We start from the raw sequence: 16,173 nt of genomic DNA, 5'->3' as shown, positions 1-16,173 counted from the left end.
ACCAAACGAGTGAATATTCAGTACAACTGTTTTTTTTACTAATTTTTATAAATTGCACACTGTTATTATAGTGTACTGAAAGGCATGGTTATTTTGTTTTCTTATTAACTTTTACATGACTCCTTCCAGAAAAAGGTTAAAAGTTAAGACGAAATATTAGTCACAAAATTACATTTGACGGTAACGGATGAGAAAATAACAATCTTTTACAACCAATAACACTATTCTGGCCTTCCATTTTCAGCACTAACGAAGATGGGCGTTTGAAGTTTCGTCGGCTTGTAATCAAATGGTCACGGGTTCGATACTAAAAAATATTCATATAATTCGTAATCGAAATGAACCCCTTCTCCAGAACTTTTTTCTTATTTCGACACTAGGATAAAAAAATGAGTTAAAAACAATTGCATACCTTTTTGGTCCTAGGAGCCTCAAAATTTCGGAAAATTGAGCACCTTGAGTTTGGTTAGGAGAAATGTTTAAAATGTATATGACTGTGCATTCTGAATTGCTCGATCACTAATTTTGCCTAATATTTATTGACCTGAATATATCGCGAGAATATTTTGAGTTTTATAAATACTCATTGCTAATTCGACATGTTTGATTATAATCAGTGTAAAATTGTGTTTTAACCACTAAGTTTTCAATGTCAATTTAATTTTTGTTGGAAAATTATTTCCAAAAAAAAAAAGTCCACGGACATTTAAAATTACGTATATTCTGAATGTGGAAACATTGGAGGAAAGAGGACTCATTCGGTATATTACAGCTAAATACTAATGTTTCTCATTTTATAATGTCGCTTCGCTCGCAATTCCTCCTTTTTTTAGTCTCATGAAGTTCAGAGCCTTTGCTATAGAGCCTGGAGTCGACCGATCTAAATTAAAAAGTTGAAAGAGAAAATACCATGTTTATTATTTGCGCTATATTAAATCAACATTGATTTCAGTTTGCAAATCAGACAGATAAATGAGACTTATCCTAATGGATTTTGTCTTTCAATGTATGAACAATTGTTTTGAGAAAAATGAGTGCGCACAAGCAACAGACAATTTATGTAAATTTTGCTGTTTGTTTACTACGAGGTGGATGAATTGATTATGTAATGTATTTAAATAATATATGTTGCACATATATGTGTTAAAAAAGCTTTGAATACGTATGCAATTAGTGTTAGCATATTACACATGTATTTTCATATTTTACGTTGCTCCATGTTCCATATGTGTAAAACACATGTACGTGCAAGTTACACATGCTATGTATGAAAAGAGAATTTTATTCGGAATGCATGTATCATGCATTTTCTGTCTTTCAAAAATACAGTTTGTGTGCATGTTATTATTAATGTCAAATTTAACGTTTTGAAAATTAAATTCAAATCGTTTGTGCCAACACAGACTTCTGCCCCCCTTTTTACGTGATTTTGCGAAGATAACGTATTTGATAGTACTACTACAATAATAATAATATATTGTTATTGCTATTATTGGTATGGATATCCCCAGACAAAAAATCGTGGTTGCGTCTCTGGAAATCGCTGTTGTGAAGGGTAGTGTAACCTTTTGACGTTCTCAACCAAATGCTTATCACAACGAAACAGCTCAATCAAAAGGATGACGAAGATACAACTGCATTTTAGCTTACCTAAGGAATTTCTGACCGATTGCACATTGCAGAAGTATTTTTTTTTTTTAAAAAAAAGGACTCATTCAGTAAATATTCACTCAAGTTTTAGCTGCAGTGCCTGTGATTCTTAATAGTCTCAAGATTAGATAGGCCATCTGTGCTTTAAACTTGAAATTATGAGGTTATCATGATGTTTTGCTATCTCCTCCCCTCATAACTTCACTTCCATGTCCCTTGCATGCGTGATGTTATCGCGATGTATTAAAACCGGCGAGTCATTCGAGCGAAGTTTGCGGGCGGGTTTAAACGGTGACTGGTGACACGATTCGCGAGAGAAAAGTTCCGTACGTCGGCTGTTTATCGGTAAATGCACATTGCTCTTTTACCGCGTCCGAATTCAACTCTTGTGGGACAGGGGGATGTGGCACCCGTTGTTTATTCCATATATAATTGTACGCTGGGAATGCACTGTATTTTGAAAGCACATTATTAGTTGTACTAATATTATTATTATTAGAGTTGAAAAGTAATTTAGTGCAATAAACGTTTTACGTTATCAACACTTGCGTTAGTAACGTGTTCATATCATTCATTTCAAATTACCAAAAAAGGAAAAAGCTTTTTTTTTTATTTATTTTATTTATTTATTGCGTTTTGTTTATCATGGCGAAGTTACTTTTCTACCACTTAACCATGTTTACATCGAAATTTGATAATATGAAAATTAGAAAACAACATTTAAACCATTACATAGAAAGGTAAATATTAAAATAAAGAAAATATAAAATTACAAAGAAAAAATTACAAAAAAAGGATAAGAAAAAAAATACGTATGGGAATAAAAACCTAACATATACTCACGAGCATACAACAAAACACCCACATACACACAATCACATAAATCATGACAGTAGTCAGGGATTTGAAATATTAACGCGAATAAGGGTTTCCAGTGTTTTTCTGCGCTTAACTGTATTCAATTTATCACTAAAATATAATGTGCTAATTATTTGTGCCCAATAAAAAAATGTTTTAATTGTGTCTTAAAGACATATGCTGAAGATGAGTTCCTGATTTCGAGGGGCAATGAGCGTTAGTAACAGCGAATATGTCAAGTTATACTTACAACTCGAAAACAGAATAACGACAGAAAAACTGCGTTACATCTAAAACAATTCAGGGAAAGATACAGGAAGCAGATAATGTTTTCATACCGCATCGTTTAACCCAAAGATTTAACGTTACCCACATTCCAAAAAATAAAAGAGTTTTAGGTGGAGGGGGGTCAAACCCCATAAACATCATGAGTAACATTTCCCCTAGCTTCTATAGTTTTAGGAGTGTAAAGTTAACAACAAAGCAAATAGTTAGTTCAAATAATTCATTATGATATTATATAATTATACATTATTCATTATGTACAAAAAATAATGAAAAACAGTTGTGGTGGATACAGGTTACACACATGGAAGTGAGTTTGGCATTTGGGTGTCATCTATTTGATTATCTAGCCTGCAGTCACTATTCCCAGGATTATTTCAGAAATGTGGCAGCATTAACTTAAACATGCAAGGGGCCATGATTTTTGTGAATGCCTTAAAAACAAGACTATATGAAAGTAAGATGACAATTAGATAAAAAAAATACCGATTTTTAGGAGAAATCGTATTTTCAATGTTTCCCCACAAATAAATCAATAATCTGTATTCAGGTACGAAAACATTAAAGACTGGTGTGGAAGGAAGTGTGTGTGTGTATTGAATTATTACATGATTTAATATTTACTGTGTTATTACTAGGGGCCGGGAATTTATGTGCTATAAGTGTAAAATATGTATGTAATTGTGTCATATAAATTGGAAAATATGTCATGAAAAATTACAAATATGTCAGGAAAATGCAAATATTCCCAGTAAAGGCAAAAATGTGCACAACAGTACTCTAGAATTTCTCCCATACCCGATAGAGTAGAGTAGGGGCTGTAACGTACCTAATGTTCTTTTTACTTTTGACTGATTTTTGTGAAAAGCGAAAATGGCAAAGAAATGAGAACGAAACTTCTTTACTTCCCGTGCAACAATGAGAGCGAACATTTTGCCTCAATAATGTTTGCATGGCTATCAATTGTCGGCGGGATAAAAAAGAGGGGGGTATTATTGTTCTGTACTAAGAAAGGACGGCACCTTTCTTCCTCCGCAATTTCCATATCCTGCCATCGACAATATGAACTATCCGTTGTGCTAAAGCTACGAAGAAAAAAATATGAAATAACCGATTATGTGCGAGAGAATTACGAAATTATACTGAAATATGTCTTATGACAACAAATTTACAGAAATATGTTGTAAAAATGCGAAATTGGTGAAATATGTCAAAATATGTTTTGTCAAGTTTGTTGTCTATTTCGGCTGATTTTTATCAGATATATAAAGATCTCACCCAAATACTAGATCCGAAGCCAAATGAAAAATATATTATAACATAAAAGTCCCAGACCCTAGTAATTACATACAAAAAGCAAATTGTTAGAATTATATATATATATATATATATATATATATATATTACATTTACATACATAAATTTACTTTTATATACATATATATCAGATATTTAAAAAGTAGCAAAATAATTCCTTTACCAACTGCTTAAAACTGTCAATAAATTACAAAATAGTTGAAGAAATACATTTATTATGTAGGGTTATATTGACTTTTATTACTTAGATGTCGTGCTTAATATTTGTCTACTTACTGATTGTTATTGAAGTAGATATGTATAGTCCCTTGAAAAGAGAGAGAGAGTGAACATGAAACACGTAGACAGACGTTATTCTTCCTTTAACTGCTTCTTTCTTGCCGGAAATTTCAGGTGGAAAGAATTTTTAGGCCCAAACTGTTTGTGGAGAGGAAATCCCCTGCCTGTATTTCTCAAAGAAAATTACAGAAATGTCGCAAAGAAAACATTTTATGTAGAAATTTTCACTCAAGTTTTAGCTGCAGTGCCTGTGATTCTTAATGGTCCCGAGATTGGATAGGCCATATGTGCTTTAAACTTGAAATCATGAGGTTATCATGATGGTTTGCTACCTTCTCCCCTCATAACTTCCATCTAAGAACGGAAAATGTGTAATAGCCCTCAAAATATGTAAAATTCCTATATTCTATGTTATATATATTTCGTTTCGATTCGAGTAGAGTGCCACACACGTAAATTTGCCGTTGCGTAGAAACGAATTTTCGTTTCGTCTCCCTCTCCCTTAGCATCATGTGTTCTACCCTGCTCGAAAACCTTCGCTATTGTTGCCACATTGTCATTCCATTCCTGGACACACTCGCGCAAACATCATTGAAAACAATTGACTAGCGCTCCAGCTCGCGGTTCCCACCGTTCGGTAGGGACGCTGATGTGGCAATATAGCACGGCGTAGTGGTTGCTTCTTTTATGCAGTGCATGTTCATTGGCTAGCTAGTAACTAGTGTTGCCAACTGTAATAATGAAGCACTATTTCTGTCACGGAAGGGGAAAAGGCAGGTAAAGTGACGGTGAGTTTCGTTGGATTGGAAGCACCATATTTTTATTTTATACTAAGTATTTGACCGGTTTGACGTTGTGTGCGTGTATTGCGTGTGTGTATGTAAAAGTGTGTGTTTGCTAATGAACGTTAAATTCCATAATGCCTCCAGTTCTGTCGAAGTTGAAATCAAAAACCTTGCATAGCCAAGCTCGGGAAATTCTAAGCAACGTGCACGAGTTCATGAAGGAGGAAGCCAGTCATGGTGTTAGCATCCCAATAAAGCATTTTGGCAAGAGAGCAGCGAACAGCAGCAACAAATTGTTCATATTTCATAATTTTGGAATTATTCAAAATAAATAAATTATGTGGCTCCAACATCATTTCAACTCTGGCTCCGGCAAGTGTTCTTGTAGAAATTGCATAGAGGAGGCTGTCATTTTTGCTGCTTAATGCGATGCATATTGTTTTCTGTGTTAAAATTGCCATGCTTTGATGGGTGACCAAGTTCATAGCAGGGCCGGCGGAAGGGGAGGGCGAACCGTCCCATCGCCCAGAGCGGCAAAATTTGAAGAGAAGAAAAAAATAAGCCTATTGAAAACTGTGATCGAGCGAGATATTCTTTTGCGCTGAATAGTATTGAAATAGCATAAGAAGTCTCATTATTTATTTTATATTTTGATGTTTTAGTTAGGAATATATTGATTTTCAATTTTCCGTTGCTGCGTAATGACCGGGGGGGGGGGGTCGAAATAGAGCGGCATCTGCCGCCACCTCCCAGGGAGGCAAAATGACTAGCGCCGGCCCTGGTTCATAACAAAAGAAAAAGCCGCGCAGCTTATCGTCTAGTGGCAGTATATGTACTTGTTATTGTTGTGGAAGCCGGCATCCTTTGTAAATGTACAACAAAGGCAACCGACTGTCGCCGATCTCAGAGAGGAAATAATAATACTTCTTCAGGAGGAGTGTTATGGTGCAATTGTAGCGGTTTAACACGTTGGCATGTTATTATCTGCCGTTGCAGTTCCATACCAGTGTATACGGGTTTTGGGAGTGAAAAGTTAGAACGCCACCAGTGCATTAATGCAATGAAAAATAATATATATATTTTTTTATTTTGTTTGAAATCACTCAAATAAGGAATCGTATGAAGAAGTCTTCTTTGCAGCATTTTTGGTAATTTTACTTATGTGTTAGTTCATATTTTGCGAATTTTTAGTAGCTACATACAAAGCCACTTGTTAGTACATATTAATCCTAGTCCTGGTATAATGCATGACGTTTAAAACTCAACGTTAGATAGACCTGAATTCTCTAATTTCATTGTTGTACGTAACAGCTGTGCATCGGCGCACCGCAGCGATTTTTCTATCTGGTCCATTAGCAACACTGCTTCTTTAGTTCTGTCGCGCATTGCACGGCAGAATTATCTGCGCTGGACTCTACATATTTCAAAATAAATTGCAATGTTTGTGCCATTTCTATAATTTCATTGACTAATGAAGATATATTTTTTGAATAAACAATCAAAATATGATCCGAAAATTCACTTTCACTTACCCTAGCACTAGAATATAAATTACTCGTCATAAATCCAAGACTTCTTGTTAATATCATTCTTCCCTATTGGCATATCTCGCAAATAACCCCTCTGCAACTAGTGACAGCGGGGAAAATGTTGAAAAATTAATTTACTGTAATAATTTATTTAGCATAAGGAACCTAAAAAATATCATTAGAATGAGGAAAATTACCGAGGACTATAAAATACCATTATAAATATTAATAAACTTACATATTTGTTACATATTAATAAACTTACATATTTTAAACATATTTCAGTGATTTTCTCTTCATATTTATGTGCATATTTTCATGTTTTGGCTATATAAAAATACTGGCCTAGTAATTATTATGTCTATTCTACGGGTCCAAACGGAGATCTTAGATTTGAAGAGATTCTACAAGAGAAAATTAGTGGTGATAATGAAATTGAGATCATGTTGCACGTTTCAATACATAATAAGGAATATAATAATAAGCATAGGATACATAATAAGGAAATGAAAGTCGTGGAATGCTTATGTCGTGGGAATTGATCTACGATACGATATGTATACTTTTATTTTTTACGTGACTACACTATTAGTTTTCTGAACGTGTTTTTTAGGCTGTGTATGTGCATTGGTAAAATATTTTATGTGTAATCTAGTATCAATATAGAATATATGTATTAATTATTAGTTATTTATTTTTTATTATATTTTATTTCGTCTTCTTTTACATGGCGAAGTTAAGGCTGTGGAGCCTTTTCTTCCACTTGACCATGTTTACAAAAAAAAATTGAATATGAAATACCCCCTCTGTCCAATAATTATTGTCCGGTATGCCAAAATGATGACTTTTTATTTATGTTCTTTTGGGTACTTGATTGGCCAGTTTGTACTGATCCTTGAGTAATAACGTTGTATGACTCATTCCCGTGTTTCATTTTCTTCTTCTCTATACACCAATGTCACAGTTTGCATATCGGACAATTATTATGGGACAACAAACAAAGTGTACCGGACAATAATTATGGGACAGAGGGAGTAATTAAAATATTGAAAAAAAATAAAGAAAAATATATAAAAATTACAGAGAAATAAAAAATACCAAGAAAAATTACATATAAGAATGGTAATCTAATCTATAGATACGGGCACATACACTCACACATACATATTTTTGCCCTTACACACATACAAGCAAATACATAACACTACACTTACTTCAGTCCAACATTATACAAACTTAAATACAGTCCAAAACGGTATACTTTGACGATAATTCATCTTAACTATTACGCTAAATCATTTTTGTGCCTTACGTCCTTCTATCATTCTCTGCACCCGCCATGTTATTAGGGAAATCAAACATTTAATTTTCATTGTATAATATGTGTAACTTTAACAATTTTTTAAACGTCACAATTGAGGAAGAGACATGGATTTCAGGTGGCAACTTGTTCTAAAGCCCTGCTGAGGTACAGTAAAAGAATTTGCATAAAAGTTGGATTTGTGGAGTGGAATGGAGAGCAAAGACCTTTCGCGCGATCTGGTGTTGCGGTTTGTTATTAATGCGATACAATATCTCATTCCTCACAAGACCACGTCATGAAACATGCTTAACGACCTCATGTCACCAGCTATGGTCAACAGGGACAAAAATTATAAAAAATACAATAAAACTTTAAAAAACACTAAAAAGCTAAAAATGCAACTAATTGGTCATGTGATGAATAAATAAAAAATGACATGAAATGAAAAATATCATAGGTAGATTTTCTGTGAATTGGATTCAGGTTATGAGAATTACAAGTTCACAAATATAATTATAGCAGGAGGGGATGGTTTATAGTATATGCCTATTTAAAAGAATAATACACAGTACATAACGAACAAAATAGATATAAGACGTAGACTGGAAAAATGAAGGCGAGCTAAACTATAACAAAGACAACAATAGGCACTATTCTGGGTTGTGGAATGGAATCTGTGGATATGATTTGCCCACTAGCGGCGATTGGGTTCCAAAACTTGGGGGCAATTTGCCAATATTGGGGGAGCACGGACAGTTTACTTTTCCTTGTTAGCGAAGGTTTAGGGGCAAAAGTGGTACAAAGTGGGGTGAGCAACTACCCCCCAATTTATTATCGCCACAATAAACTATTTGGTCATGAGTTATACCTGTAAAATGATTACTTTGATTTATTTTTCAAAAATATATATTGTACCGTATTCCAATTTGAAAAGAAAATTACAATTAAGGCAAAAATATAGATTTTTTCTTTGTCTCCACACGGTGCGGTTACGTTTGACAAATTTAATTGTTGTTATTACACTGATTGTATTCCGCGGTACTAAAAACTTCGAGAAACACGTACCTCTATCAAAGTTTAAATTACCAACAATATTTTTGTGATCCATGAGACCGTGCAAATTGTCCATCACCATGTTCGTGCACTTTATTTGACCCAATAAGAGCTTCAAGAATTAAAATAAAACCCAAAACAAGTGTGGACAACTTCTGCAACAACATACATAAAAATTCAAACACACATGATGTAAGAAAAAATATGAAAATAGTCATGGACAATTTGTAGGGTAATGCTCATGGATCCCACTGTACAATAACTTTGGAGAATTGCAGGCTGTAAATAAATATATGTAGTAAATCAAATATTTCAATTATACACTGTAAAAAAAAATACACTTTCTGCACACTTTTGGAACACTTCCTAGAAACTACTTTTGATCACTTCTTGTACACATTAAATGTGCACAAGAAGTGTACAGGAAGTGCTTCAATAGTGTACACGAAGTGCTAAAAAGTGTACAGGAAGTGTACAAAAAGTGCAGCAAAAGAAGTGTACAGGAAGTGTGCAAGAAGTACTTCCAATATAAAGGTATCCCAAAAGTGTGTAAGAAGTGTGCTGCAGAAACTACTTTTGATCACTTCTGGTACACTTTACACATTTGGAAAACTTGTGAAAATACTTGAGCGACACTTCTTGCACACATGAGATATATCGCAATTCAGTACTCATACTTAGTTTCTAGAATAAAAATGCAGTCGACTCACATTTAACTTGACAATTGAAGGAGGAAAAAGCAACAACTTTCAACTGCGAACATTAAATTTTGTGAGATGCGTGTTTGTTTTTCTGCGACACACGTACCTTCTACTTATATAGTCCAGAATCAAAAAGATTGGTCATGGGAGTTTCACTTTTATTCACTGCAGTACATTTTCTTCTTTAATTTGTATCTTAGATGTTCACATATTTTTCGAAGAGTGTTAAAGCACAATTTTTCACTATGATTACAATCAAACGTATCATTATTTGTTGTACAAAAACTTATGTTTCTTGTACACATTTTGACAGAACCATCTAGCGGCCGGTGTAGGAACAACCAGCCCCCCGAAGTTAACGATCTGTTTTGGTGTGCTTTAAAGATGAATAGTTCGATTTAAGAAAATCTATTAATTTCCTCGGAACATTCAACTTGCTCCTTCTTCAATTTTAATGAGATTTATCCAATTATCAAATTGGTACATTAAACAAAAAAGTATTGATAGTTTCATGATGCAATGCGATTTCCATGTGTTCCAGGAAAAAAAATAGTTATATTTTGTTATTGTTTAATGTTGCTTGCTTTCAAGTGTGTTACTGCTTTATATAATGAAATTGATTTATGTTCATAAGATATTCATTTGTCAAAAAAGTATAAAATAACAATCGATATGACCAACAACACCAAATGAAATCATGTGCTACAAAAGTGTACAAGAAGTGTACAGACTTACTTTAAACAAAAGTGTACAGAAAGCGTTGAAGAAGTGCACACAACTTTGAATGTGTCCCCAAAGTGTGCAACAAGTGTACAAAATTTCGTCATTTCGGGTCGCACACATCTAGAACACTTTAAGTACACTTTTGCAACACCTTCAGTACACATCTTGTGCATATTATATGCAAGAAAGTGTACCAAAAGTGTACAAGAAGTGTATTTTTTTTTACAGTGTATAACTGCCTCTGTCTTTGCTATGGTGCGGAACTTTAAACCATAAGAACTGCAGCTGGAAGTAATTTAAATGTACTGATTGTAATAAAAAACTATTTCCTCAATTTCAAAAACTCTTCCAATGTTTGGTTTATCGTTCTCGTCAAAAATCACACAATCTCAAATCAAGGTTTATGCATTTTTTGTTCATCAAATGACACTGCTAAGCAATTTTGGTAACTTTGGTGTCTGATGAGTGGTTCACTTTTTGGTGCGTCACACGCAACATTGGAACGTTATGTGAACATCATATTTCTATCGACTTACATTGGTCTTGTAAATCACTAACGAATTAATAATTCTAAAAACATCAAGGGAGATATAATAACATCACCATTAACTTCCAAAGCTAATATTCTAATTAAACTACCCCTTGATATTAAAGTTCAATTAATGTTGTCAACATGAGACCGATAGATGTTTCCTTATGATACATGTGCTGAACTTGTAAGATTTCAATGTTTAAAAACAAAAAAAGAAAACGCACACAAACGTCACTAGTATGACAAGAGGATATATGACGAGAAAATGCTGCAAACAGCGTCAAAGCACAATGCACTTGCACACAACACACTTCCTCCCTTGATTCATAGTTCTGATATTACACGTGTGAGGCATGAAGACAGATTCATTGATTTTGCGTGACGATCTTACCTCTTCATGGGGGTAATTTTGACCTTCTAGGAACTTGAAGTTATACCATTTGCTGGGGTAACTTCGTCACGAAAATGCTGACGTATTTGCCCCCTAATTTTTGGAATTTCTTTGGTATTCCTTCAGTACATTTATAAAAGGCAAAGTGTTTCGTGTTGTCACTCGCCACGGATTTTGCAGGGCACATTAGAATATGCCAAAATCTGTCCCCGTTTGACGGTAAGAATTATACTAATTATACAAACTATTATTGGCTGCTTAATAATATCAACATTTTTAAAATCCACATGACTTTCCTATGTGCTATTCCTATAGTATTCCGAGTACTTTTCATCAACGAGACTCACACCAAAAGAAATATTTAAATTAAGTCTAAAAATATTAATAATAAGCGTAATCCCAGCATTATTATTATTAATATGTATAAATAGATCCATTACTAGCCCCATCGATGGAAACGAACATCCGATGCGGCGTATTAGAAGACACAAATTATGTAATGAAATTCAGGTAACTCCGGGAAAATTGACCATGGGATCTGAGACCATCTTAAGTTCTCTTTAAAAAGAACACACTTCAGTTATCGTAGTTTTCCAAGCAGGCGAATGCTGCCTGGGTGGGCCGATCGCGTTGAGTACTGGGCTCGCAATCTCGGCGCTGATGATTCCGGTTTCAAATCACGGCCGTGACATGAACATTCGTTTGTGTTTGTTATCGCATACATTTCACAAAAATCATCACTAATGCACCGTAGCCGTCACTAACCTAAAAAGCAATGTTACAAATGTACAGTAACTTCCACACACTTCACGCACAGAATAAAAATTCATTTCTAAATCATAAGACATATAAAGTTTCTTATTTTCCAGAAGAACACGGAGATTGATCTACTAGTTGTATGGCGATATGAAGAGTAAGCTAAACTCTAAACACTAAATTATTGTTTTTTTTATTCGTGGCAGGGTGGTTAGTACAGCGCGCTACGATCCCTAGCGTTTCCGGGTTCGAATTCCGGTCTGGCCATGGTAGAAAAGCGAAGTAAAATAAACCAAATCAATATTATTCTGTAATATAATAACATTGCTACATTATAACAATATGCATGCCGAAAAAATTGACAAGAACGAAAATAAAAGCGAATACCTAATAATCATTATTTAGACAGTACCGTATATTTCCGAATTCAAGACGAGTTTTTTCCCCGCAATTTCGTGCCCAGAAGTATGGGGTCGTCGTGCTTTCGCGGCATATGATGTGCAGTTTTGCTTTTCTTTACTGAACAGAACCACGAGCTTCAAACTCTAACCTCTGCCACGCCTGACCATTGGGATCTGTATCTGACTAAGGGATGTCTGTATCCGATTTTATTTTTTGTGTATACCGGTACTTATATTGTCTCCTTCAGTTACTTGTAATAAGGTTTGTAAGTTTTGAAAATACATTTTCTGTAATCCCTTCTTCTTGGATTCGGAGTCGTCTTGCATTCAGAGATATACGGTATATAGGTGGGGGGGGGGGGGTATAAAATTAAATCTCAATAATATCTAAAAACAATTCTCTTCGAATTTCTAAAAAAAACAAGCCTCTTAGCTTAGCAACACATGTAAAATAGCGTTCCGCATACAAAATATAGATTAATGTTAAAGTAGTTACATATCTGGTACAAATATTCGTTTTCTTTTTAAACCGTGATCTTCCTTTGTTAATTTGTATTAAATTGAATTACCTCAACATTACGATGGTAGAAACAACGGAAATACAAATTACGTAATTTATGTTAGGTTCCAAGAACAATCTTATTTTATTCCTGTGGTTCAGCAAAACACAACCCAAATTATTTTCAGTAACGGTCATAACACAGTTCAAACAGACTACGCTGGGGGCTTCCCCGTTTTAAAATTTTCGACCCAGCTGTTCTTTCTGTTTTTTCCAATCATATACGACGCTTGCCAAAGCTATTTCCTCTTCCAATAACACTTCACTCGTAACATAATAGACCAAGATTTGTCAATATTGTAATTGATTTACGTCACTTCTCTTGGTTTTGTAGTTTAACCACGACAATAAGAAAAAGTGAACGCAAAGCTTTTCACGGACTTCGAACAGTTACAAGAACCACGACACCACGAATGTTGGTGATCCACTTATACAAAACTATACGAGTAAATGCGTTTTCGCAACGCATTCGTAAGTTTTACCGTACACTGGTTTATAATTTTTATTGTAACTTACTTTCGAGAACATGTTTGTAAAATATAATTATCGCACGTGTACACAGTATCGCGGTTTGTTATCCACTACAAGTTCTTACAAAGTAAAGAGAATCGAAAATATTTTGCATAAATATTTACTAAGAAGTATTACTGTACTTCGGTGTAAATTGCATGTTCCGGAAACAGTACTCACCGGAGTTGAAGCTAGATGGGAGACCATTTCAGACGAGTTATTTGTTTTCCCCAACACGAACTGGAACAATAACAACAAAAAAATGTCAAAATAAACCGGCACACCACTTCTTTATCGAAAGCACGACCTATGCCGTAAGTGACACTGTAAAAATGAGTGTGGCTTTCAGCACACGTCGCCGGTCACGCCGCCATGCGGCGAATCTCGTAAGCCACGCCCGCTCTGCGTCTCCATTCGCCGGCCGCGGCGTGAGGAGTGCTCGCTGATTCGTTAGTTGTGTCAGCGCACCTGATACAGGCGGAACGTTGATCTACCCAGCGGATGATGCGATGCGTTGTTATATGCAGGTGTCACCAGTAATACGCATGCTTGGGTGCGAGCATAAAACAACATGCCGATATCCCTGGGTGGTGCATGACAAGCTTTCCATCCTGTAGGCGCTGATATTTTTCAAGTTCCTGCCCTTGTTTTTGCAGTACCTCATTACAAAGTTATTTGTGTACACAATACGATGCTTTTGAGCATTCGGTGCTTCCATTCTGAATAAACAGAGATATACACACAGAAACCTAAATGCATCATATCGATTGATGCACTAAAGTGTGTTTTATGGCTTCTTCAAACAATCCGATTCACATTTGATGCATTTGGGTTAGTGTTACCCACGGGACGAGACGGGACTAGATTGATCATGTGTCCCGAGACAAACGAATATTTTCGAGACGAGACGAGACAGGCCAAAGTCTCGTCTCGTGGGCAACACTAATTTGGGTGCATTTTTGTATGTCGTGAAAGAAACACCAAAGTGCATCATTTGATTCAAGTGAGGATTCCTTTCAGTTGATGTGCGTCATCGAAAAAGATGCATTCTGGTGCATCAAAATGCATCAAATCGCATCAATTGATGCATTGAAGTGCATCTCGACTGTAATAAGTCCTAACTTGAATCAAATTATGCACTTTGGTGTTCCTTTCACGACATACAAAAATGCACCCAAATGCATTAAATGTGAATCTGATTCTTTGAAGAAGCCATAAAACATACTTTAGTCAGTGGCGTAGCGTTATAGTACGCCCATACGCCCGGCGTTCCCCGATTTAAAATTTCAAAAATACGTAAATGCTGTAAATAAAAAGTAAATCTTGACTAATTTCATATAAGTTTGACCTTCGTGGCATTGTAATAGCTATTTTTTGCGATCCGCTTGCAACGCTCCACTAACAACACTCGTTCCAGCAGGTTCGGGGTAAAGAACTCTATACTCCTTGCTGTCTTTCTGGAGGGAAAGCTTGGACAGGCTTGGATCTCTCCAGCACGCGCGCAAATGATCTCTCGTACGCCAGCGTATGGAGCAGAGGGCTACATGATTGGTTCACGTGACCCTTCCTGCCTTTTGAAGCAGACGACAGCGGTAGAATTCCTACCCAGTTCTTCGCGCTCGTGCAACTCGTGCTATGTGATGCTACAATACGCAATATTGACTGACGTAACTTTACCAAACTCAAATATACCATTTCTTAATGACCATTGCATTGTATAATTTAACGCACGAACAGCGATATGCATTAAAAACTAAAAGAGCAACACAGTTTTTGTCAAATAAGTTGGTGAAGTCCTCGTGGTAGAAGTTCAGCGTGTGCCTGCTCTACATCTTAACCCGCAAAACTATTATTTCTTTATTATTATTATTATTTCGTTAGTATCTAACTGCTTAATATTGTGTCAATGGAAATGTTTAGCATTCATTTGAAAACTCTTAACATCGAATGGTCTGTGGACAAAATTATTTTAAAATGTTTATCACCATTCCAAGATGCAATAAACAGTGGTCTGAATTACTAATCGGCACTGTTACGTCAGTAGAGTGTACGATAGTTGGATCATCCACCCACCTCCGTGTCAGTGTTTTGCACAGCGCGCAAAGACGACAGATGTCACTGGTTCGAATCCCGGCGTTAGCTCGGGTGTTCTTTATGAGTGTCCCTTCATCAAATTCATCAATATCATCACTCATATTCATATTTGCGATTAACCAAAAGTGGTAGAATAAACCAAATCAATCAGTAGTTGGATCATCCACAACTATGACGTTTACTGTTGTTCAGAGGCGCTTGTGATTCAGGTAGTTTTTCTAATGACTTGCGTCATACCGAAAAGTATAAAACACCAGACTTCAAAACATTTGTGGCATAGTGAGGCATCTAACTTTCTAGCTAAAACATGCAAGGATGATGTTTTATTGAAAACCCAGCTGACTTCAGGCAAATAAACAATACCTGTGGCGAGTAATTCCATAAGTGAATTATTAACCAAAAAAGGGCCGACCCTTCCTTCGGACTTGACGTTCCCACCTGAAATGC

At 35.5% G+C, this 16,173-nt stretch overlaps 1 protein-coding gene across 5 annotated transcripts in view; it reads right to left on the bottom strand.

Annotated features, from left to right (window-relative positions):
* LOC145981633 (uncharacterized) overlaps positions 1-14,054 on the bottom strand; it is a 247,787-nt gene extending 233,733 nt beyond the window's left edge. For 2 of the 5 annotated variants that reach the window (XM_083115017.1, XM_083115018.1), the window contains exon 1: positions 13,813-14,054. In XM_083115017.1, the coding sequence (XP_082971143.1) occupies positions 13,813-13,839 (27 nt within the window). In that variant the 5' untranslated portion in view covers positions 13,840-14,054. The remainder of the gene's footprint in view (positions 1-13,812) is intronic. The other 3 variants (XM_083115020.1, XM_083115019.1, XM_083115016.1) reach the window with 3 other exon arrangements.
* Between the last annotated feature and the right edge of the window lie 2,119 nt (positions 14,055-16,173).

This window comes from Lepisma saccharinum, chromosome 29, assembly GCF_977018435.1.
Source record: "Lepisma saccharinum chromosome 29, izLepSacc3.1, whole genome shotgun sequence".
NCBI lineage: Eukaryota > Metazoa > Arthropoda > Insecta > Zygentoma > Lepismatidae > Lepisma > Lepisma saccharinum.
This window is presented reverse-complemented; position numbering and strand designations above follow the sequence as displayed.